The sequence below is a fragment of the Propithecus coquereli genome, unplaced genomic scaffold (genome assembly GCF_000956105.1).
Source record: "Propithecus coquereli isolate 6110/MARCELLA unplaced genomic scaffold, Pcoq_1.0 Scaffold3, whole genome shotgun sequence".
In the NCBI taxonomy this organism is placed as follows: Eukaryota; Metazoa; Chordata; class Mammalia; order Primates; family Indriidae; genus Propithecus; species Propithecus coquereli.
In genome coordinates, this window is record NW_012148618.1 from 231,020 (window position 1) to 255,486 (window position 24,467).

At 55.7% G+C, this 24,467-nt stretch overlaps 1 protein-coding gene across 1 annotated transcript in view; it reads left to right on the plus strand.

The window, feature by feature from the left end:
* The first annotated feature begins 4,782 nt into the window (after window positions 1-4,782).
* Window positions 4,783-24,467, plus strand: part of LOC105814149 (myosin-6-like) — a 27,136-nt gene continuing 7,451 nt past the window's right edge. Inside the window, exons 1-31 of the mRNA XM_012649068.1 lie at window positions 4,783-4,983; window positions 6,171-6,314; window positions 6,560-6,716; window positions 6,809-6,836; window positions 7,086-7,197; window positions 7,497-7,589; window positions 8,640-8,703; window positions 8,933-9,031; window positions 9,570-9,673; window positions 9,766-9,904; window positions 11,325-11,593; window positions 11,894-12,064; window positions 13,259-13,568; window positions 14,208-14,278; window positions 14,562-14,649; window positions 14,737-14,854; window positions 14,998-15,121; window positions 15,396-15,532; window positions 16,774-17,029; window positions 17,191-17,433; window positions 17,569-17,745; window positions 18,016-18,161; window positions 18,398-18,488; window positions 20,565-20,954; window positions 21,266-21,392; window positions 21,481-21,599; window positions 21,950-22,146; window positions 22,671-22,854; window positions 23,051-23,216; window positions 23,309-23,433; window positions 24,304-24,465. Coding sequence (XP_012504522.1) covers window positions 4,783-4,983; window positions 6,171-6,314; window positions 6,560-6,716; window positions 6,809-6,836; window positions 7,086-7,197; window positions 7,497-7,589; window positions 8,640-8,703; window positions 8,933-9,031; window positions 9,570-9,673; window positions 9,766-9,904; window positions 11,325-11,593; window positions 11,894-12,064; window positions 13,259-13,568; window positions 14,208-14,278; window positions 14,562-14,649; window positions 14,737-14,854; window positions 14,998-15,121; window positions 15,396-15,532; window positions 16,774-17,029; window positions 17,191-17,433; window positions 17,569-17,745; window positions 18,016-18,161; window positions 18,398-18,488; window positions 20,565-20,954; window positions 21,266-21,392; window positions 21,481-21,599; window positions 21,950-22,146; window positions 22,671-22,854; window positions 23,051-23,216; window positions 23,309-23,433; window positions 24,304-24,465 — 4,812 coding nt within the window. The remainder of the gene's footprint in view (window positions 4,984-6,170; window positions 6,315-6,559; window positions 6,717-6,808; window positions 6,837-7,085; window positions 7,198-7,496; window positions 7,590-8,639; window positions 8,704-8,932; window positions 9,032-9,569; window positions 9,674-9,765; window positions 9,905-11,324; window positions 11,594-11,893; window positions 12,065-13,258; window positions 13,569-14,207; window positions 14,279-14,561; window positions 14,650-14,736; window positions 14,855-14,997; window positions 15,122-15,395; window positions 15,533-16,773; window positions 17,030-17,190; window positions 17,434-17,568; window positions 17,746-18,015; window positions 18,162-18,397; window positions 18,489-20,564; window positions 20,955-21,265; window positions 21,393-21,480; window positions 21,600-21,949; window positions 22,147-22,670; window positions 22,855-23,050; window positions 23,217-23,308; window positions 23,434-24,303; window positions 24,466-24,467) is intronic.

Below are 24,467 nucleotides of genomic sequence, written 5' to 3' on the forward strand. Positions count from 1 at the left end.
AGTCCCGGGCAAGTCTCTGAGAGGACACAAGGACTCACAGCTGTAACCCACACACTCTTTCAGATACAGCCACCCCAGAGGCCAGCGCACCCCCTCCCATCACAGCCGGAAGAAATGCATCCTCAGCCCACCTTCCTGTCTTCCTCATCTCCCGGGGCCCAGCCTGCTCAGTCCAGAGGGCCCCCTTCTCCCTCACTTCTTCCCACTGCAATTTCCATGACCAAGAGCTTTCTCCTCTGGGCTTGCTAAGACGGGGTTCTCTCGGTCCATTTATGGGAAGCCATCTTGATGGAGGGCAGACAGATGAGAGACTGGGGGAGGTCATATGCGAGCAGGACTCTGGGGAGAGAAGGGGAGGGGACAGGTCCCTGGAGAGCTGGGAGGTAGAGGAAGGAGCAAGCCCCCTCCAATAAAGCAAGCCTAGCCCCTTGGAGTTGCCGCCATGGCTGGGCTGCTTAGGGCAGGCCTGGGACTGTGGACTGTAGAGGGCAGGGGCTTGGGAGGCAGTGGAAGCTGGCAAGCCCTGGTTCAGCCCTGGACTGGATCTGCCGCCAGCCCACCACACAGCCCCACTCGGAGCCCAGCTCCTGCTCCGAGCTCTGAATGCAGCAGGCAGAGCAAGGGCTGTGCCAGGAAGGAGGGGATACCACGACTGGAGAATAGCAAGTGAGGGGGAGGAGGGGAAGGGAATAGGGAAGGAAAAAGGAAAAACCTGGGGGGCAGTGGCAGTGGAGAGAGAGATCGAGAAACCAGGGGACAGGACGACCAGAGAAAACAGACAAGGAGAAAAGATACAGGAAATAAGTAGGCCCCAGAAAGATCCACGGGCCCTCCTGCGGTTCTCCTTGCACCCGCTCCATTCTCCCTCCCTAAGACGATTCCTTTTCCTAGGAGCAGACTTGGAGAGCATTGAAGAGATAAATAGAAAAAGGAGAGAACACATTTGAAAAGGGAGATGCAAGGAGAGCCCCAGGGCATCCAAGCAACCAAAACAAGAAGGTCCCCCGAGAGAAGGGCCAGGGCCTGGATGCAGACAGCAGAGAGGCCTGGAGAGCCGAGCCCAGGGAGGAGAGGGTGCTAGCAGGGCTGGGGAGAGGAGGAAACGAGAGGGCACCTGGGACGGAGAGGCTGGAGGAGCTGAGGGGTCCTGGGCGAAGGAAAGAATCCCAGTCGCCTTCAGACGCAAGGAGGGCCAGGAAAGCCACGGAGCAGGAGGCTGGAGAGGGGTGGACGAAGAGCCGGGAGCTAGGTGTGGAGGCAGAGAAGAGCCAGGCGGAGGACAAGAAGAGGCGGTGTGGAGAAGGCAGAGCCATGCGACAGACCCCGAGATGGGCAGAGACCTGGGCGGGGAGAATCAGAGGCAGGTCCGACTTCAAGACAGGGAATGGGCAGAGAAAGGAGAGTCAGGAGCAGACATGGGCGAGACCTGGGTGGACGGCAGGAGAGAGGCGGCTGTGCTGAGGAGGCCAGCCCTGCCTCCCCGGCCTCACCTGTGCCCGGCCCCTCCATCCGTGCCCTCACGTCTTAGGACTTGCAGCAGAATGAGGAGCTGTTTAGGAGGCAGCTGGAGGAGGACGGAGAGCAGTATGTGAGTGCCAGGCGAGAGAAGGGGCCCAGGGAAGCAAGAGGAGGGCAAAGCAGACAGACAGGGCAGGGCCTGGGACCAAGCTAACCCCTTCCTTCCTCCTCCTTCCCTAGGAGACAGGGAACTGCCCACCCACCCCTCACCCTCCACCCACCCACTCCCCCCTCCACCGCCACCTATACCAAGTCTGGCCTGCTCAGAGCACAGAGTTCCCTGAGGACAAAGTCTGGTCTTTGTCACCTGGACCTGACCCAGACTGACCTGTTGTTCTCAGCCCTTGTCAAGTCCCCAGGGTGATGGGAACCAAGCAATGACGCACTGAGCCATGGGCTAACCCCCCAGCTTGCACTCAGGCCTCAAGTGACCTGGAGCTGGGGACAGGTGGCCTGCATCCCTTGGGGGCAACAACTTGGCATAAGCGCTTGTAGGAGATGGGGATGTGGGGTTGACTCAGGCCTCACCAAGGACACTGACTAGAGGGCACAAGTACCCTGGAGAGAGATGAGTGTTCCTGAGCCCAGTAACGGGGCAGTGGAGTGTCCCGGGGAGCTGGGGACCTTGAGGGGGAAGCCACATCTTTGGTGGAAAGTGCTCCTTCCCAGAGAAGCTGACCCCTGCCATCCTGCCCACCTCCACACCCTAGAGCTATATTGAGAGGTGACAGTAGATGGGGTGGGAGGGGGAGCCGGGAGAATGTTCCTGGGTGTGAGGGTGTCGGGGAGAGCCAGAGCAGGGGAGCCTGGCTTTGTTTCCTGAACACAATGTCCACTTAGTCATAACAGGCACGGCCTGCTGAAGACCTGACACCTACGGCCTCTGAGAGGAGGCAGCACTGTAGGATGGGAGGGTGCCCTGAGGGCCTGGGGCGCTTGAGGACACCCACAAAGAAGGGCATGTGAGTATGAACCCAGGAGGGTAGGGAGGGGCACAGAGTTCTACCTGGGGAGGGGGGAAGACTGCAGAGCCCCACCCCCACCCCCATGGAATGTGGAGCCCGGGGCCCAGCTGGTGTAAATCCCCAGGCCTGCCAGGCACCCCAGCCATCCTCAGCAGCACCTGCACCCTCTGGCAGCCTGGAGAGACAGAAGGGAGCAGCCCCCCACCTCCACCCTCCTCCCTCAGGCCCCAGGATTAACACCTTCTGCCTCTGTCCACCCCCATCCCACACCAGGAGCTGAAGGTGGCAGCAGAGGGTAAAAGCCCATGTGTGCAAATGTGGGTTTGCAAATGTGCAGGTGAATCAGCGTACGTAAAAGCAAGTAGGGGAAATCTACGAGCTCAAGTGCGTAAGTGTGAAAAGCCTGCATGTGTGTGGTTGAAAATGGGCACGGACATGGGCCGGTCAAGTGTGTATGTGAGGGTGCTGAGCTGAGGTGGTGTGGGAGAATCCCTTCCATTGTTTGAGGGAGTTGGATGACCACCACTGTTTCAGGAGCATTGGGGAAAGGATGGGGGCTCCAAATGTGTCCCCAAACCGGAGTAGCCTCAAGTCCTTGGGAGGACACCTGCCTGGAGACAGGGAATAGGACACCAGGCTTGGCACTTATGCAGACTGAGAGCAGGACTGAAGTTCTTTTCCTGACAAAGGGAAACTGAGTCACAGAGCTGGACAATAGATCCCCTCTCTGGGCAACCTGGCTCCAGCTCCCTGTCCCACACACCGTCAGACTGCAGGTCCGAGAGTGTAGGGAGATATTCTCAGCCCGGGGCTGTGTGAGGACAGGTCAGGGTAGAAGGGAGAGGGCAGGGAACAGGGAAGGGGAGCCCATGGTTGGGAGGCAGGGGACAGGCATTTGGCCTGCAGGAGAAGGTGACCCTCACCCCCATGTGCTCAACTCACCCTTCAGGTTAAAAATAACTGAGGTAAGGGCCATGGTGGGATGGGGGAGGTGGAGTGAGAAGGTTCTGTCTTCCCACTATCTGTGCATCAGCCCTTTGGAGGGGAGGAATGTGCCCAAGGACTAAAAAAAGGCCCTGGAGCCAGAGAGGCTGGGACGACAGACCTTTCATGGGCAAATCTGGGGGCCCTGCTCTCCTCCTGTCACCTCCAGAGCCAAGGGATCAAGGGGGGAGGAGCCAGGAGGGGAGAGAGGTGGGAGGGAGGGTCCCTCCGGAAGGACTCCAAATTTAGGCAGAGCATGCGGGAAGTGGGGTATAAAGGAGCTGGAGCTTTGGGGACAGACAGAGGCTGCTCCGACCCAGGTAAGAGGGTCTTTAGGGGGGATGCTCTGTGGCAGTCTGCAGAGCCACACCTCGAGGAACCCAGCCTTCACTGAGAGTGGGGTCCAGCTCGGTTGGAGGCCCAACAGTCCTGCTAGAACTGCCTTTCTCTGGTCCTGGGGACATTCCCACCGACAGAGGGAGGTGCCAATGGGGAACACCAGAAATCTCTTTTCTTCTTTGACTCTCCGTTTCTTTCCCTGCACCATTTTTTGTCTTCTACATGCTGTCTCCGTCCTCTCCCTCCTTTCGATGGCTGCCTTCCCTTTGTCCCGGCTTTATTTTACCTCTTGGTCTTTGTCAATACCTATCCTCTGATGCTGCTTTGTCTGTCTCTCTCCCTGGCCCTCCCCTCTTGGTTGTGTGTTCTAATCTCCCTGCCTCTCTCTGCTTCTGTTTCCACACCCCATGCCTCATCCTTCTGCTAACCCGGCACCCTTGCTTTTCTGCCTCTCTTTGTCTCTCCCTGACCCCCTGCTGTGGTCTGTCCTGCCTGTGGCCCTCTGGGCACAGCCTTGTTGTTCTCCATGCCCCTGTCTATTCCCCCAGGCTGCGCCTCTGGGGCTCCTTGCTCCACCTCTGGTCCAGATTCTTCAGGATTCTCTGTGAGGAGATAACCAGGTGAGAATCACCCCAGCTTTCTCTGCAGAAGGCAGGGCATGCTTCTCCTGGGAGTCAGGTTGCTAGACCAGAGGCTGCTGTCCCTCCCCTGAGCACTGAGTGCCTCCCCTTAGCAACCCCCAGCCATGGCCACCTGCAAAGCCCCCACAGAGATCCTCCTTCAGCATCGCCCCAGGGGCAGGGGAAGCAGAACCCCAGTGTGGGAGAATGCACCCAGGCTGGTGCCTCCTGCAGGGTGGTGGGAGGACAGCCATAGGACCTGTGGGGAGGAGGAGGACAGGGAGTGGGGATGCAGAGCCTGGGCCCACCTCAGCAGTGACAGAGCCCTCCTGTCTCTATCCCAGAGGAGCGACAAGATGACCGACGCCCAGATGGCTGACTTTGGGGTGGCAGCCCAGTACCTCCGCAAGTCAGAGAAGGAGCGTCTGGAGGCCCAGACCCGGCCCTTTGACATCCGCACTGAGTGCTTCGTGCCGGATGACAAGGAAGAGTTTGTCAGAGCCAAGATTGTGTCCCGGGAGGGGGGCAAGGTCACTGCTGAAACCGAAAATGGCAAGGTGCGTAGGGCACAGTGCCAGGGCAGGACGAGGGAAGGTTTGGGGGGAGGTTTGGGGAGGGGCCACCTGCAGTGGGAGCTGAGAGGCCTGGAGAAGAGCCCAGGCCACTGGGAAGGCCAGGACGGGCTCCCTTGAGGAGCCCAGGACCTGCTCCTTCTCAGATGGACCTGAGCAGGCGCAACAGGTGCCACCCAGGGATGCTGAGGGAGAAGGACCTCAGCTGTTTTCCTCCTCAGAGGAGTCCTGTTGATAAAGAGGGCACAGACACGCATTAAATGAAACTCCCCTTCTTGCACTGTATCCCTCCTCTCTGTGCCTCAGTTTCCTCCAGGGGTCCGCTCGCACAAATTCCCTTCACCCAAACCAAGAGCAAACTCTTATGCCCAGATGAACACCAAGGGCAGGAATGTTGGAGCTCAGTGCCCAGTCCCAGGGCTGGTGAAGCACTCAGGAGCCCCTGGTCCCTGGCTCCCTCATGTCAGCCCTGAGAATTGCCACTGGTCACCAGCAGCTCAGAGCTGTGTGCCTCACAGACCACACGACCCACTGGGGCTTTGACTCTGACCCCAGCGCTGCCACCAGCTAGTCAGCGTGCGGGCAACTCATTCAGTCATTTAGACCCACAGCTTCCTCCACCATTAAAAAGGCTAGGATGCCTGCTGGCAGGGTCTAATGAGTTCAGGGCACAGCACACTGACCCATGCCAATCAAACCCCATAACAGCGGCCGATAGGGAGTGTAGGGTAGATGGGTGAGCTACTTTTGCAGTAGGAGTGAAGGTTTGTCCTGAGCAATTGACATCCTGGGGCACTGCCCCCAAGAGATAGCATAAGGTGTGTGTGCACAGCTCTGGAAGCTGCTGGTCCCCAGGTCTGTCCTTGGACACTTGAAACACAGGGATGAAGGGTGATGATCACGGGCACAGGGTCTGGGAACCTGACAAGACAAAGGGACCTAGGACAGTCTCTAGGATGGGAGTGACGGTGGTCAGGCGAATTATCTAGGGAGAGTGTCCTGGGGGAGCTATGGGGTGGGGCTGGGGCACTGGACAGGGAAGAGTAGGGGAGCAAGGCCAAGTCACAGTGTGTGGCCTGGGAGGAGGTCAGTGGGCAAGGCTGGCAAGTGCAGCTTGCAAGGGTCAAGGTAGGAGTCTCCTCCCCATCCTACTGCCCACACGCACTCTTTAGACGGTGACCGTGAAGGAGGACGAGGTGTTGCAGCAGAACCCGCCCAAGTTCGACAAGATCGAGGACATGGCCATGCTGACCTTCCTGCACGAGCCCGCGGTGCTCTACAACCTCAAGGAGCGCTACGCGGCCTGGATGATCTACGTGAGTGGCTCCTGCACACAGCAGGGACTCCCTGTCCTGGATGGAGGCCAAAGTAGTCCAGGGGCACTCTCCCAAGGAGAGGGGGGTAGGCAGGCTCCCAAGGGACCCAGATCCCCTCTCCTGTCTCCTCGCCCCTGGTCAGCTGCAGAAAGGGAAGAGCCAGCTAGAGTGACCAGGGATGCCCCTACCTGCCACCACTGCCCACCCTCGGCTCTCCCCACCAACCTTCTTGTCTTCTCCTCCAGACCTACTCGGGCCTGTTCTGCGTCACCGTCAATCCCTACAAGTGGCTGCCGGTGTACAACGCCGAGGTGGTGGCTGCCTACAGGGGCAAGAAGAGGAGTGAGGCCCCACCCCACATCTTCTCCATCTCTGACAACGCTTATCAGTACATGCTGACCGGTGAGCCCAGTGGCCCCTGACCTGTGCCTCTCAACCCAACACCCACCAGCTCCTCAGCCCTGACCCATCACCTCTCCGCTTTTCCCTTCCAGATCGGGAGAACCAGTCCATCCTCATCACGTGAGCGAGAGCCCACCACGCACAGAGGGGCTTGGGCTGGGGGCACCCAGGCTGATACCTGGGGTGCAGGCGGGGAGGAGAGGTGCAGGGCTCTCATTAGAGGAGTGCCAGAGCGGCGAATGGGGACAGGCAAATCCTGTCGGGTGTTGGGCTCTGACGGCCGGGCCTGGGAAGGGGAGCGTGCAGTGCTGAGCTTTATGTAGAGACCAGAAGGAACCCTGAGTTCTGATCGGTCCCTGTGGCCCCCAGCGGAGAATCCGGGGCAGGGAAGACTGTGAACACCAAGCGTGTCATCCAGTACTTTGCCAGCATTGCGGCCATAGGAGACCGTGGCAAGAAGGACAACGTCAATGCGAACAAGGTGCCTCAGGCTCCACAGCGGTGGGGAGGGTGGTGGACAGGCTAACCCAGGTTACCCTGACTCTGTCCTCCTTGGTGGAGCAGTGGGGACACAGGGCTCCCGAGGGGCAGCCCAGTGTGGAAGACGGTCCTGACACGAGACACACACTCTGAGGCCTGTGTGTGGCCTTTAGAGCCATAGACCCACCAGTAGTTCGTCCAGCCCCAGCCCCAGCCCCAGGGCCAAAGCAGCCTCCTTGCCATCCCACCACCACCTGGAGGTGGACAGAGGTGACCTCCCCTGCTCTGATCCCTTTGCAGGGCACCCTGGAGGACCAGATCATCCAAGCCAACCCCGCTCTGGAGGCCTTCGGCAATGCCAAGACCGTCCGGAACGACAACTCCTCCCGTTTTGTGAGTGCCTCTGCACTGCCCACTGGCCTCATCCAGCCTTGGCAGGAAAAGGGAGTGCTGTTCTGCTGTGTCCAGTTGATTGCACTGTATCTGGTTCTGGAATATCAACAAATGTGTATGCGCATGCGTGCACACACACACACACACACACACTCTCACACTCACATTCCAAACTCTCCCAACACAGCCTGGCTCCCTGAGTTCTGGGAACCCCAGGAAAGAGACCCAGAGTCACCGCAGCTGTTCCACAGCCAAGTAACAGCTGATTTGGGTCCTAGTTTAGATTTTTCTTATGAGTATTTCCAAAGCTCTTGCACATTGGAAGTGGGAAGAGAGCATAGGCTCTGGAGCCAAAGGCCTAATTTCCACTTGCTCAGAAAGTCCCCACAGGGCCGGGCATGGTGGCTCACACCTGTAATCCTAGCACTCTGGGAGGCCAAGGCGGATGGATCACTCAAGGTCAGGAGTTTGAGACCAGCCTGAGCAAGAGCGAGACCCCATCTCTACTAAAAATAGAAAGAAATTATCTGGACAACTAAAAATATATATAGAGAGAAAAAATTAGCCGGGTATGGTGGCGCATGCCTGTAGTCCCAGCTACTTGGGAGGCTGAGGCAGAAGGATCGCTTGAGCCCAGGAGTTTGAGGTTGCTGTGAGCTAGGCTGATGCCACGGCACTCACTCTAGCCTGGGCAACACAGTGAGACTCTGTCTCAAAAAAAAAAAAAAAAAAATGTCCCCACACCTCTCGGAGCCCGGTTCTTTATCTGTGGAACAGCGGCGCTAATATCTACTTGCACATCATCGAGAGGAGTGCATGCAAGGAGAGGCATAAGCAGGAAGCGTTCTGTGTGTGTTAGCCTGGCCCAGCTTCCATCCAGAGATCCTGGGTGGGATGTGGGGCTGGACATCTTTTTCCCTGTTTCACTGATATGTAACTGAGACACCAAACAGGTGGTTTACATTTCCAGAACCATCCAGGGCATTCTGGGCTGAGTCAAGGGCCAAGCTTCCATTCTGTCCCTTCCCTCACTGTCCCATCTGCCCCCAGGGGAAATTCATCAGGATTCACTTTGGAGCCACTGGAAAGCTGGCTTCTGCAGATATAGAGACCTGTGAGTACCCACAGGGGCCGTGGGGGAGTCCCTATCTCATCTTTCCCCCCATCTCCTGTCTTTGTCCACATTGGCCTCTTGGCTTTCATATTCTTTTTCTTTCAAGCACATCTTCTCCCCTGGCTCTCTCCATGGTGCTGTGGGAGCCCCCTCCACCACCATCTCTACCCTTTTGCTGGCTCTACTCTCTCTCCTTCCTCACCTGCCTTCCCTACTCCCCCCACCTCAGATCTGCTGGAGAAGTCCCGGGTGATCTTCCAGCTGAAGGCTGAGAGGAACTACCACATCTTCTACCAGATCCTGTCCAACAAGAAGCCAGAGCTGCTGGGTGAGCCTGGCCTGCCGGCCCTCCCCACTGCCCTCCTTAAAGCCTCCCAGTTTGCAGGGCAGGGCCCTCCCCCTCCTCACTCTGCCCCACCTCCTTACACACCTTTCTCTCCCTCCTCCCTCCTCCCTCCTCCCTCCCTCTCCTCCTTCCTCTGTCTTCCCACCTTCTCCCTCCCTCGTTAGCTGGGCCAGCTCTCCCTTCCTTCCCCACCTGCCTCTGCTCTCAGCTCCCATGCACGTTACTCCTCCACTCCTCCTTCCACTCCTCCCTTGGCACGCACCTTCCCTTTATGTGTCCCCTCACCACCCACATGTCATTCCCCCACCATCCTATACCTCTCCCTTTTCATGGGGGCCTCCAGTCCTCCCTCCCGGGCCACACTTCCACTCTCTCACTTCTCTTGGGCCTTCTCCTTGGTCCTCACTGACTTTCTTCTTCTCCACCCTGTCCTCTCCACCTCATTTCTCCTGGCCCCGTCTCCTCCTTCCCTGCCTTCTTCCCACCCCCTTTCCCCTGCCCTGCCCCTTGCCTGGTGCAGACATGCTGCTGGTCACCAACAACCCCTACGACTATGCCTTCGTGTCCCAGGGAGAGGTGTCCGTGGCTTCCATCGATGACTCTGAGGAGCTCATGGCCACCGATGTGAGTGAGGAGGCTGCTGTGGCCACACGAAGGCCCCTGGGTGTGCTGAGGCCACTGTTCCAACCCCCTCTTTGCTTTCTGCTGTGTTCCAGAATGCTTTTGATGTGCTGGGCTTCACTCCGGAGGAGAAAGCCAGCGTCTACAAGCTGACGGGCGCCATCATGCACTACGGAAACATGAAGTTCAAGCAGAAGCAGCGGGAGGAGCAGGCGGAGCCAGATGGCACCGAAGGTGCGAGGGGCAGGTGGGCAGCGCTGGAGAGGCTCGGGGTGCTGGCCCATCGTGCTGGGCCTCCCATGCTGCATCCTACAGTGGTAGCTTTCAACAGTCCTTACAGAATTAGGTTGACAACAAGGTTGCTTGGACCACAATGGAGAAAATGGAAGGAAACCACGAGAAATATGAGAAGCAGGTGGTCAGAGAGTGGTGGCTTTTTCCAGGGGCAGGCTCTGCTCTATCCCATGTGGTCCTGTCCCCAGGCTTTCTCTTCAGTTAGAACCCAGCCAGGCTGGCTCCCGGAGGACCTGAGGTGTGTGGAGCAGAGGGGTGGGGAGGGACAGAGATACGGGAGAAGTGGACAGACAGGGAGTCCTCCCACAGTCCCACAGACTTCTCCACCTCAGCTGCACTAACCACAAGTGAGTTTGGGATTTTTCCTCCTGTGCCCAAGACTCACCCCAGGCCCAGGAGGCACAGCCTCAAGCTCTGCACATCACCATCATTGGTGTGGGGTGTTTGCCTGCCAAGCCCTTGGGTGAGCCCCTCACAGGCTCATGCCACGTTCTGTTTGGGAGGCAGCAGGCCAAGGGTCAGGACACAGCTCAGGGCATTGGTGTGTCACCCCCTCTGGGCTCAGTTTCCTCCTCAGTCCTCTGGGGGCTGCTGTGAGAATCCTTGGAGAAGGAGATGTGGAGGTGTGAACAGTGCTAGGTAGATGCTGGAGAACATTCCTCTTGGCCCACCTTCACGAAACCTTTCTCCAAGTCTGTCCAGATCAAAATATCAGCTGGGTTTCATAATCCCAGCATGTCAATAGTTATCAGCATGTCATCCCAGCATGTCAACAGTTATCACAAAATTCTCCAAACTACACCAAAAAAATCCCTTCTAAATAGAGAAATCCACATGTTGGATGGCACAATGGGATGGCTGGGGTGGGGGATGGGTGCTGAACAACACACTCTTTGGAAGCCTTGATTTCCCAGCCAATCAAATTGGTCAACATGTGAACTAAGAGCAGAGCACACCAAGTCCGGAGCTAGATACTGGGGCAGAGAACACAGGAGACAGGGAACAGAGGACACCAACTTCCATCAGCCACGTCCCTGCCCTAGAGGGGAGAGGGCTGCAGTGATTGTGGGACCCAGTGCTTGTGAAAGGCCTAGCGCAGAGACACCCAGCAGACATAGACAGAGCTGAGAGGAGATGAGTGTGGCTGGAGGCCGTGGGCTAGACCAAGGGGCCTAGGCTCCTGCCTGACTCGGCACACACTGGCTGTGTGACCATGGGCAAGCCTTGTGCTCTTTCAGACCTCCACTTCTTCCTCTTAAAAGAGAGGAGGTTGGACCTGATGCTCCCTAAAGGCTCTGACCCCAGGGCAGGGAAGGAAGGTTAATTAAAGTGCTCACTCACTCCTTTCCCTCTCAACCAGATGCTGACAAGTCCGCCTACCTCATGGGGCTGAACTCAGCCGACCTGCTCAAGGGGCTGTGCCACCCCCGGGTGAAAGTGGGCAATGAGTACGTCACCAAGGGGCAGAATGTGCAGCAGGTGTACTACTCCATTGGGGCACTGGCCAAGGCCGTGTACGAGAAGATGTTCAACTGGATGGTGACGCGCATCAATGCCACCCTGGAGACCAAGCAGCCACGCCAGTACTTCATAGGAGTCCTGGACATCGCTGGCTTTGAGATCTTCGACGTGAGTCGGGGAGCCCTGGGAGTGGGCAGAACATCACTCACTCATTCGCACCTTCAACTGCCATTGCCGAGTGCCAGCCAGGGGCCAGCACGGGAAGGCGGTGGGGACTGTGCGGTATGGCAGAGGCAGTCATCGTCCCTGTCTCCAGGGGAAGCTCTCCTCTGCTGCCCTGACCTGGGAAGGGACCAGCTGCACCCCAGCTGGGCTCGGGCACAGTGCACGGGCACAGCCCTGGGCCGACCCCAGTGGCCACTCAGACACCCACCTACCTGACTGCTCCCGCCCCTCACTGCCCTGCAGTTCAACAGCTTTGAGCAGCTCTGCATCAACTTCACCAACGAGAAGCTGCAGCAGTTCTTCAACCACCACATGTTCGTGCTGGAGCAGGAGGAGTACAAGAAGGAGGGCATCGAGTGGGAGTTCATCGACTTCGGCATGGACCTACAGGCCTGCATCGACCTCATCGAGAAGGTGCCACCTCCGCCCCACCAGTCTCCATCCACACCCCACATGAACATCCCATACAAAGAGGCAGCCCCAGAAACTAAAGTCCCCAGAATCTCAAGCCTCTCTCCAGGCCCAGCTTCTACTCACAGGGACGTCATGGGCAGACACAAGACAAGCCCCTTCTTTCTTTCCCCAGGACCTTGCACCTGTATGGTGGTCACCTCTCAGTGTCTTAAGAGTGAGATGTAGTAAAGGAGAGGACCCGTGGCCCCTTGACAGCCCATGAGAAGAAGCATCATTCATGGAAATATCCTAGGCTAAGACTAGAGATGTTTGTCTTTCCCTCATCTTGCTGTGTGTTGAGAAATAAGCCAGTCTCCAGCCCTGCCTGTCTAATGGTATTTCCCAGGAGAGACGAGGGCGCTGGTGGCAGGCTCCCCTGTGCCAGGGCAGAGCTGCTCTCAGTATGCCTTCGCTCTGCAAACACAGCACAGACCCTCACTGCACCCAGCCACCGCCTTCGGAAAACAGGAGCTTCCACACAAGCTTTGAGTCATTATCCAGAGATTCTTAACCGAGGTTCTCGTCTTTCAGAGGCTTCAGAATCACATAAAACTGTGTGGGGAAAAAAGCTTGTATACATACATGTGGGCTTGTTCATGTGTATGTATATACATGTACATGAGTTGTTCTGGAGAGTCAGTCTTTGGCTTCATCAAATTCTCAAGAGGATTCCTGCCCTAAGAAAAGTCAAGAACCACCACATTTTCTGAACTGCAGAGTATTTTGTAGAATCTGGGTCCTTTTAAGCATCCTTTGGAAAATTGCTACCAGAGTCATACAGACAGGCATCTGGCCTGCCCCTGCAGTCTGGTGCCTCTGACACACGTGTCCCTGCCCTGGCATCTGTGGGGCAGGGAGCCATCAGGAGGAAGGGGCTGTGTTGTGAGGCCTTGTGGGCCTTGAGGGGTGATTAGGAGTGCATAGCTCTTTGTTGGGTCCACTGGGGCAGAAAAAGGCCAGACTTGAATGTAATTGGGTTTAGGTTAATTTCAGAAAGATGGGCTTCCTATCTGGGGGCAAGAGGTACCAACACAGGCTCCCTTTAGCCTGCCAGCAGTACTGGGCTGTAGAGTCTTTTGTCTGTCCGGGTGTGGGACTCTGGGAACCTGGGAGTGTGTTCAGTGATTCTGTCTCTACCTCTCACCCTGCCCTCAGCCCATGGGCATCATGTCCATCCTGGAGGAGGAGTGCATGTTCCCCAAGGCCACTGACATGACCTTCAAAGCCAAGCTGTATGACAACCACCTGGGCAAGTCCAACAACTTCCAGAAGCCACGAAACATCAAGGGGAAGCCGGAAGCCCACTTCTCCTTGGTGCACTATGCTGGCACTGTGGACTACAACATCCTGGGCTGGCTGGAAAAGAACAAAGACCCTCTCAACGAGACGGTGGTGGGCTTGTACCAGAAGTCCTCCCTCAAGCTCATGGCCACGCTCTTCTCCACCTATGCTTCCGCCGATAGTGGTAAGGGGGCAGCCCCTACACTGGGCCAGGGGCTTCTGGAGGTGCGAGGGTCAGGGTCCTGCTGCTTCAAAGCCCGTGACTCCAGAGGCGGGGGGAGCCCAGGAGTCAGCCCGCAGCAGTCCCTCTGTACCTGCCACTTTCCACTTCGTGTTGCGGATGGCGGTGTTTCCTCAAGACTGTGAGCAACTGGAGGTTGGTGAGAGTGGTGCACGCCCCACTGGAGCATGCCCAGTGTGGAGCAGCGCATGCAGGAGTCCTCAATAAACATGGAGAGAACCACTGAACAAATGAGCCTCCAATCCAGAGAAGGAAGAGAAGGGTGTGGGTTGAAATGAAGAGGATATAGTATGAGAAGAAAAGCAGAAAGGGGAAAGATATAAGAAAGAAGGGTGGGGCTGGGGCACTAGCATTATTTCAGTGCCCACTGCGCAGCAAGTGTCAGTGAGCTGCCTCGCATCTTGATCTTATCTAATGCTCTTCACAACTTCTGTTAATGCTGTCATCCTCATGGAAAACTGAGACTGACTTGGGGAATAACTTGCCCAACGTCACACAGCTTCTGAGCTGCGGAGCCCTTCCTCGGCCTGAGGGTTTCTCTGTTTTCAAACTCTCATTCATTTTTCCTTCTCCTGTTTTTAGCAGATAGTGGTAAAAGCAAAGGAGGCAAGAAAAAGGGCTCATCCTTCCAAACAGTGTCAGCTCTCCACCGGGTAAGCAGGGCCCAGAGCAGCCAGGGCGCCTGTGGGGCAGGCCTGGCTCGGACCTCTTGGCTGCACCGCCCTGTCCCAATGCTCTGAGTCTGGGGAGGGAAGAGGCCAGAGCTATGTGGTGGTTTCTGGTGTGTAGCTTCTACACAAGCCTGAACTCACATCATAAATTATGTGTCAAGCCCCTGGCCCTTTGATGGTTCGGTTGACAGGGTGGCTGGGGCCCAGGGCTCAGGGACGTAAGGGATGGTCCTTGTGGCCCTAACTCCCTTTCATTCACCCCCAGGAGAATCTCAACAAGCTAATGACCAACCTGAGGACCACCCACCCTCACTTTGTGCGCTGCATCATCCCCAATGAACGGAAGGCTCCGGGTGAGCTGAGGGGAAGGCCACAGTCTGGGGAGGACGCCTGGCATCACTCGCCCTAAAGCTAACCCCTGCCCTCCCCTCCCACCGCAGGGGTGATGGACAACCCCCTGGTCATGCACCAGCTGCGCTGCAACGGCGTGCTGGAGGGCATCCGCATCTGCAGGAAGGGCTTCCCCAACCGCATCCTCTACGGGGACTTCCGGCAGAGGTGGGTACGGGGCTTCCCCAGAGCTCAGGGAACCAGGGCAGCCTGGGCTGCTCTGAAGGGAAAGGGAGTCTGCCGGTGGCCCTGGCATTCTGCGGGCAGAGATCAGTGCAGAGCGTGGGTGACTCCGGCACTCCGCTCCCCAGGTATCGCATCCTGAACCCAGCGGCCATCCCCGAAGGGCAGTTCATTGACAGCAGGAAGGGGGCAGAGAAGCTGCTGAGCTCCCTGGATATTGACCACAACCAGTACAAGTTCGGCCACACCAAGGTGAGGACAGGGAGGGGACAAATCAGTTAGAGGAAGACGTCTCTTGTCCGTTGACCCCTCACCTCCTGACTCCTTTCCTTTCACCAGTCGGCTTGGCAACATCTCTGCCCCCCGTGCTACCCCTCCCAGTGGGACACCCAGCACCACTGCCCTCACCCCAGCTCCCGCTGCCATGTACCTCCTCCCTCCAAGCCTGTCCTAGTAGTCGCCCTTCCCAACATGCCCCCCGCCACCCCTACCTAGCACCCCAGGCCCAGCGCACACTTCCCTGCAGGTGTTCTTCAAGGCGGGGCTGCTGGGGCTACTGGAGGAGATGCGGGACGAGAGGCTGAGCCGCATCATCACGCGCATCCAGGCCCAGTCCCGGGGCCAGCTCATGCGCATCGAGTTCAAGAAGATCCTGGAACGCAGGTGAGGCAAGGGGGAAGGGAGAGTTGCCTCAGAGATATGAGAGGCGAACAAGAAGCACCAACTATTGCGGGTCAGAAGACCTGGCTCCAGATCCAGGCTCCACCACTGACTAGCTGGCCTGGCCAAGTTACTTTGCCACTCTGGGTCCATTTTGAACTCTTTTTTAAAAAAAGAAAATTCCCTATAGGGGAATACAAGTTAAGACTCCAGTGAGATACCATTTTAAAAGACTAGATTGACAAAAATTAAGAGGTCTGACCCATTGCTTACAGGTGTGTAAATTAGTGCAACCTCTTTGAAAAACAATTTATCATTATTTGTTAAAGTTGAACAACTGTATACTTTTCAATTTTGCTCCTGAGTGTATTCCTATAGAGAAACTCCTACACGTGTGTACCTTGAAATGAAAAAGAATCTTCCTAGCAGTGTTGGTCATAATAGCAAAGATCTGGAAACAACCCAAATTTCCATCCACAGGAGAACAGATAAATAGTATTATAGTCATTTGGTGGAATATTATACAGCAATGAAAAAGAGGGAAACCCGATTCCTGTGTTTGAACGTGAAAAGCATATTGTTGAGTGAACAAAAGCAAATCACAGAAGGATACATACAGTATGATGCAATTTTATAAACTTCAGAAGTATAATAATAAAAACCACCACTACATTTTTAAAGATACATACGTATACAGTTAAAGTTTTTTTTCAAAAAAGTAAAGAAAGGAAAAACAAGGTTCAGAGTAGTGGCTGCTTCCAGTGGGGGGACCAGGGAAGGGTCTAGGGAGGAGCCATAGGTAGATCCAGTGATTGGTGCTTTTGTTTGGGGTGGTAAATTCATGGGTAGCCATTTTGTTTTCATGCTTCATAACCTACATATATATTATAGATATTCCTATATGTAAAACACTACATAATTTTTAACATACTGAGGTTCTTATGAGAAAAGAAACACTGAAGGTGGTAAACAATCTATAAGTGGTAGCTTCCATTACTACTAACATGCCAATAGGGAAGATATAAACATTCCTTTCATTGATTAATTAATAAATACCTATTGAACAACTCCATGTTCAGTGTAGGGATGTTGGGAATAGGAGTGTATGCAAAGGGCAAGGCTACAAGAAGGGGCTCGTAGTGCCTACAAACTTGCTTAGATGGGGGAAGCCAAGTGCAGTTGGGTCCATGATTGGGAAGTGTTCTAACATAGTGTCCCTCCCTGCCACCATGTTTCCTTGTCAGGGATGCCCTGCTGGTAATCCAGTGGAACATTCGGGCCTTCATGGGGGTCAAGAATTGGCCCTGGATGAAACTCTACTTCAAGATCAAGCCGTTGCTAAAGAGCGCAGAGACGGAGAAGGAGATGGCCAACATGAAGGAGGAATTCGGGCGCATCAAAGAGTCACTGGAGAAGTCTGAGGCTCGCCGCAAGGAGCTGGAGGAGAAGATGGTGTCCCTGCTGCAGGAGAAGAATGACCTGCAGCTCCAAGTGCAGGCGGTGAGGCCATGTGATGATCTCTTCAGCTCTCCCCTCCCCTCTCCTAGATTATAGCCCATCTCACAACCAGGCACTGAGTGTCTAGGAGTGCCTGCTCTCTTTAAGATGCTGGGTCTCTCCTCTCTTTAATCATCAGCTTCCTCCCTGTACTCTTCTTCCAGGAACAAGACAACCTCAATGATGCTGAGGAGCGCTGTGACCAGCTCATCAAGAACAAGATCCAGCTGGAGGCCAAGGTGAAGGAGATGAACGAGAGGCTGGAAGACGAGGAGGAGATGAACGCTGAGCTCACTGCCAAGAAGCGCAAGCTGGAAGATGAGTGCTCTGAGCTCAAAAAGGACATTGATGACCTGGAGCTGACACTGGCCAAGGTGGAGAAAGAGAAGCACGCAACAGAGAACAAGGTGAGGGCAGCTGCCTCTGGCTCCAGCCCAGGTCTCCCCAGGATTCCCAGGCCAGAGTGTGGTCCTGGTCCTTGACATGAAGGGCTCCAGGATGATGAACTTTGACCCTAAAGAGGGTGGGGTTCTTGGTCACAGGTGAAGAACCTGACAGAGGAGATGGCTGGGCTGGATGAGGTCATCGCCAAGCTGACCAAGGAGAAGAAAGCTCTGCAAGAGGCCCACCAGCAGGCCCTAGATGACCTTCAGGCTGAAGAGGACAAGGTCAACAGCCTGAGCAAGTCTAAGGTCAAGCTGGAGCAGCAAGTGGATGATGTGAGTAGTAAGAACCATGCTTCCTCTCTCAAGGTTTTGCAGGGAACACCATTGGTCCTGATCTCTAGAACTAACTTCTTTGGTCCCTGGAGCTTTCTTTCTCTCTTCAGTTCCTCACTAGGTTGGGTCTCTGAGTCATTTACAGTTGCAGAATTTCTCTGCTGGTTTGACTTCCAATCCCACTGGACTTCGAGTTAAGAAGGGACCAGAAGAGCGTGTACTGTGGATTTCATGTTTTCTACACTTCACTCATTTTCTTCTCTCCATCAGCTGGAGGGGTCCCTGGAGCAGGAGAAAAAGGTGCGCATGGACCTGGAGCGAGCAAAGAGGAAGCTAGAGGGTGACCTAAAGCTGACCCAGGAGAGCATCATGGACCTGGAGAATGACAAGCTGCAGCTGGAAGAAAAGCTCAAGAAGTAGGAGCCTGTGGTGGCCCGGAGGGGCTGGCCTGGTGGAGAGAGCCCAGGGTGCTGTGCCTCCAGTGGCCATGGTTGCCTTGGGCACATTGGGAATGAGGGAACCACAGCCCTCCCCCTTCACTCTCTGGGCCAGGGGGAGGGAGCTGGTTCTGGGATGCTAAGGCAGAAGAAGAGAATGTGCCCAGAGGAAGAAAGACCACCTGTCACCCCCAACCCCCACCCTTCTCCTCCAGGAAGGAGTTTGACATTAATCAGCAGAACAGTAAGATTGAGGATGAGCAGGCACTGGCCCTTCAGCTGCAGAAGAAACTGAAGGAAAACCAGGTGACTTTCTTCCCAGAGCAGCCAAGGGGGAACTCAATGGCCCTGAGGTGGCTGAGGCTTTGGAGCTGCTCAAGGTTCTAGAGAGTATCTGGAACTCCAGGCACTCCCATAGACCCAACCACCCTCAATTCACAGGCTCCCAGGAACACCAGCCTTACCCTAGTAGAGCAAGAATGTGTTATTTTAGCAAAACTATTTTGCGGGGGTGGAAATCATACCCACTAGAAGGGCTTCTCTTCCTAAGATATGCTCTGCCTCAGGGACTTTCTGCTCTGGAACAAATGATGGGGCTCGATTCTCCTCTAACCCTCTCTTTGGTACTTCTTCCCTCTGTATGGGGTTGTGAAAAAACCACTCATGGATCACCTTCCTATGGGCTGCTCTGTTCATACCCTTCCTGGTACTAACCGCAGTCACTAACCCAGGCTAAGTCCCCATAGGGCACCCATGATGTGAATCAACTCCTACAACCTCGAGCAAGTCACTTACCCTCCCTGATCCTCAGATTCCCTTCTCATCTGTAAAATGGGACTGACAATACCTGCCTTACAGGACCGGAGGCAATAATGTATATGAAACCACTTTGTCAACTAGAAAATTCTATATAAATGTCATTTAGGTATTCTTTTGTCTTCCCCAAGGCCTTCTCATTCCCTCTGCAGGACAAGATTAAACACACAGCCACAGTCTCCCTTACAATTAGTGTACCTTAATGTGCTTTTAGTCTCAGGTTTGTCATAAGAGCCCTGGAAGTAAAGCAAGTACTGTCATCCCCATTTTATAGCCACAGAAGCTACATGGGCAAGTCTGGACATAGTGACCCCAAGGGCAACAAGCACTCAGCTACTGGGGCAGAACTTTGTCCTTTCATTTTCTGAGCATACTGTGGCCAGTAGAAAGAGCTGGTCTCCCCTCAGTACTTGGAGCCCATGGCTCAGGCTGCTGGTAACATGTGAACACAGTTCTACTCCTCTGGGGCTGCCCAGGGCCTGCCTTTAATAATAATTTGCCCTCCTGTCTTCTTGGATGCCCTCTCTGGGTTTTAGCTAGACTATTGGGTTATCCTAAGGTTCTTCTATCCTAGATCTGGGCAACTTCTTTGGCCTCTTGGACTCAGAACCACAGTGCTGTTATCTTTACCAGGTCTTGGCAATGGGCTGTGGCTCCTCCCTCTTCCTGCCCAAGGTGGCTGGAAGTCCCACCTTCTCCATCCTGGGAGCAGAACATGGTGGTCCTCTCTGTCCTGCTGCCAGGACTACCCAGGCACTGTCCATTAAAGCTGTCCATAACCCCAGATGAAAGGAGTCCCACCAAGCCTCCCCTTTGACCCTGGCTAGCCAGACAACAGATGAAAATGGTAGATGGGACATTTTCCCAATTTAGTCAAGACCAAGGTTAAGGCCAGAAAAATGAGGTAAGGGGCATGATGAAGAAGAGGGCACCTTGCTAGCACTCACCTGGAAGAGAGCAATAAAGCTGGAACTCAGCCCTGGTCATACATAAGGCAAGCCCTGGAGAATGAGGAATATGGTTGATTGAACTTCACGGTTAACTCAGAAAATTACAAAAGAATTGATTGTTTCAAGGCATACTGTTGCAAATATTTTTAAAATACAAGCACCTACTTTCTTGTCTTATGGGTAGCAGAGCAGAGCCTAGTGAATCTGTGCACGCTTTGAGATTCATGATTGCACAGAATCTCAGGATCCTCCTCTGGATACAGATTCTCAGGATTCAGGGCTGCAGATGCTCAGACTAGGTCTGGGAGACCCTCAGGAAATGCCTTGAAGGTTCGGCTTCTACCAAATTCCTGTTGATGGCCTGTGTGTTATAGAATGTTTAGCAGCATCCCTAGCCTGTACTCATGAGATACCAGTAGCAACCCCCCGACCAAGTCATGACTATCAAAAATAACTCCAGAGTTTGCCAACTGTTTCCTGGGCTGTAGAATTGCCCCTAGCTGAGAACCACTGCTCAAGAGGGACCTGAGTGCTTGGGAGCCTTTTAGAGCCCAGGGGTGGGGGCTCTGGCGCAGGGGTCCAGGCGGTGGGTCTGAGCCCTCTGTGTCCGGCCCAGGCACGCATCGAGGAGCTGGAGGAGGAGCTGGAAGCCGAGCGCACCGCCAGGGCCAAGGTGGAGAAGCTGCGCTCAGACCTGTCCCGGGAGCTGGAGGAGATCAGCGAGCGGCTGGAGGAGGCCGGCGGGGCCACGTCCGTGCAGATCGAGATGAACAAGAAGCGTGAGGCCGAGTTCCAGAAGATGCGGCGGGACCTGGAGGAGGCCACGCTGCAGCACGAGGCCACGGCCGCGGCCCTGCGCAAGAAGCACGCGGACAGCGTGGCCGAGCTGGGCGAGCAGATCGACAACCTGCAGCGGGTGAAGCAGAAGCTGGAGAAGGAGAAGAGCGAGTTCAAGCTGGAGCTGGACGACGTCACCTCCAACATGGAGCAGATCATCAAGGCCAAGGTGGGCTCTGCTCAGCCTTGCCTCGTCCTCTTCCTCCACACAGCTGCGCCTTCCCTGCACCTTCTCTCTCTACCTGCCATCTCCCTTGTCATTCTCACTGCCTTCATCAGCCCTTGGTCTCTCTTTCTCTCTGCCCTGCCCCTTCCCTGGCCTTCACATCTGTCTCCACATCCCTCCTCGGATTGCACCCTCCTACCCTGCCCCGTCACCCTCCTGCCCTCTATGCCCTCCCCACCTCAGCCCTCTCTTCCTTCCTCTGGTCCACCCATCCCCTCCCACACTCACCCTTCCATGTCCATTGCTGCCTGAAGGCAAACCTGGAGAAAGTGTCTCGGACGCTGGAGGACCAGGCCAATGAGTACCGCATGAAGCTAGATGAGGCCCAGCGCTCCCTCAACGACTTCACCACCCAGCGAGCCAAGCTGCAGACCGAGAACGGTGGGTACCCCTAACCAGCCCCTGCCTGCCCAGAGTAGAGCATTACTTGCCCCTTCCAGGGCCCATCAGCCCCCCATTCCGCCTCCAGGAGAGCTGGCCCGGCAACTGGAGGAGAAGGAAGCGCTGATTTCCCAGCTGACCCGAGGGAAGCTGTCCTACACCCAGCAGCTGGAGGACCTCAAGAGGCAGCTGGAGGAGGAGGGCAAGGTGAGGCGAGCGAGGGCAGCAGGCCAGGCTTGAGGGCAGCCCCAGAGCAGTTAACCTCCATGGCAGAAGTGGAGCCTGGAGCTGGAGAGAGGCCTCTAAGAGAAGACCTTCTAATCTGGGTTCTTCTACCCTGCAGCTAAGTGACACCCAAAAGTCATTTAATGCCTCTTTCCTTATTCGTAAGGAGGTGGGGTGGGCAAACTGGGAAGTTACTCAAAGACACTGAGATGCCATATCAGCCCTCACGCTGTGTGAGGCTGGGCTTGGTTGAAGTAAATAGATTTGAGAAGGATCTAGAGAATGAGGGGACAGGGATTCCCTTCTACCTCCCGGTGCCCGCCTCCCCCCAGGCGAAGAACGCCCTGGCCCACGCACTGCAGTCAGCCCGGCATGACTGTGACCTGCTGCGGGAGCAGTACGAGGAGGAGACGGAGGCCAAGGCCGAGCTGCAGCGCGTCCTGTCCAAGGCCAACTCGGAGGTGGCCCAGTGGAGGACCAAGTACGAGACGGATGCCATCCAGCGGACCGAGGAGCTCGAAGAGGCCAAGTGAGCTCCAGATGGGCCCATCCCAATTCTCAGAGAGGAAGGAGCGAGAGGACCTGGGGTGGGGACGGGTAGAGTTGTCATGGGAAGGAGGTGGGAAAGACTTGGTGGCAACAGAAGTGGTGAAAGAAAGCCTGGATCCTGCACTCTGTGAACCCTTTCTGGCCCCAACCCACTTCCTATGACGGGCGAGCTTTTGGCCCGGGTTATACCTGACACTCACGTATAAGACGAGCAAAAAGCTTGTTGGTCAGAGGAGCTACCGTCGATCAGCCTGGTGTGGGAGAGCGGGGGACACTAGCACCCAGATGCCACTGCATGTAGGGAGGACACCTGGGCAGCCAGTGCTTGGGGACTCTGTTCTAGGACCAGCCACCTTGGCTCCCTCAAGGCAGGGCTTCTAGCATCCCAAGGAGCTATGGGAAGGGGGTGCTTCCTCCCCATTGACAGTCGGTGGAGGGAAGGTCGACCCAAGGCCCCACTGCTGCCAAGTAGAGTCACACACACACCCCACCCACCCCCGGCAGGAAGAAGCTGGCGCAGCGGCTCCAGGACGCCGAGGAGGCCGTGGAGGCCGTCAACGCCAAGTGCTCTTCGCTGGAGAAAACCAAGCACCGGCTGCAAAACGAGATCGAGGACCTGATGGTGGACGTGGAGCGCTCCAACGCCGCCGCTGCGGCCCTGGACAAGAAGCAGAGGAACTTCGACAAGGTGGGCCGTGGGTGGGGGCCACAGCCAGTGTGCAGGGCTGGTGGGGGACCTCAGTGCGAGGCCAGAGTCGTCCTCCTTGGAGGCAGGGGAGGAGGGCTGAGCCCTGGGGGAATGGGGTGGCCTGGGACAGCCCCTGGAGGTGGGGCTGAGGCTGGGGACTGGGGGCTGGTGCACAGTGAGCCTCTTCCCGGGGCAGATCCTGGCCGAGTGGAAGCAGAAGTACGAAGAGTCGCAGTCAGAGCTGGAGTCGTCGCAGAAGGAGGCGCGCTCCCTCAGCACCGAGCTCTTCAAGCTCAAGAACGCCTATGAGGAGTCCCTGGAGCACCTGGAGACCTTCAAGCGGGAGAACAAGAACCTTCAGGGTGCGCTGGGGGCCTGAGAGGCTGGGGAGGGGCCAGTGTCAGGGAGGCCCGTGTTGGGAAAGGCTTTGAGCTTCTGGCCCTCTGATCCCCAGAGGAAATCTTGGACCTCACTGAGCAGCTGGGAGAAAGAGGAAAGAATGTGCACGAGCTGGAGAAGGTCCGAAAGCAGCTGGAGGCGGAGAAAATGGAGCTGCAGTCAGCCCTGGAGGAGGCCGAGGTAAGGGTCTGGCACTGCCTCCCACCCCTCCCTCGCCTGGGCATGGTCCCATGGTCCCCACCCCAAGACAAAATCTATTAGTTCCATATTCTTTGCCATCCAAAATCATCTACCCACTACCCATGACTACCTCCAAAGCCAAGGCCTGCGAAAAGGAAAATGTCACAGTCTGATTATAGGCCAGAAGTTCTTTTTTCCTCACCAGGTTTTTAAAATTGGAATCTGGCCCTTATAATAACTCCTCAGACAATGGGTAGGAGCGTGGGCTCCAGAGTCAAACAGACTTCAGTTTCAAACTCGGCTTGCAGACCTCTGATGTGTTACTGGACAAGATCCTTGAACTGTCTCTGCCTCAGTTTTCTCATCTGTGAAATAGGAGTAATTTCACATACCTCATAAGATTTTATACATGATTATTATGAAGATTAAATGAGGTAACACACTTAAGCACTTAATACATGTTAGCTATTGCTACTGTTCATTTTTAAGCACCTGGGAATAGCCCTGAGTTTTTGGCTTCTAACTTTTCTCACTAAAGGGTGAGAGGCCTGGGAAAGGAATATAAATTTTGAATTTGTGGTTTATAAAAATCTTTCCTTTTTCTATAATATTTTAGTTGTGTCAAGAACTTATGCAATGTTAGTGCTGGAGGGTCCAAACACTTTCCTTGACAAAGGAAGCCCAGAGAGTCTGGCACTGCCTCCCCTACAACACCTTGGTGGGCATGGGGTGCAGGTCCCACCTCCCCATCTCTTCCCAGCTCTTCTTCTCAGGGCCATAGCCCTGGCTGACAGCCTGCATCCTCCCAGGCTCCCTCCCACGCCCTGCCCTGTGCCCTGTCTGCCCCGACCCCCTCTCCCCACCCTCCAGGCCTCCCTGGAGCACGAGGAGGGCAAGATCCTCCGGGCCCAGCTGGAGTTCAACCAGATCAAGGCAGAGATTGAGCGCAAGCTGGCAGAGAAGGACGAGGAGATGGAGCAGGCCAAGCGCAACCACCTGCGGGTGGTGGACTCGCTGCAGACCTCCCTGGACGC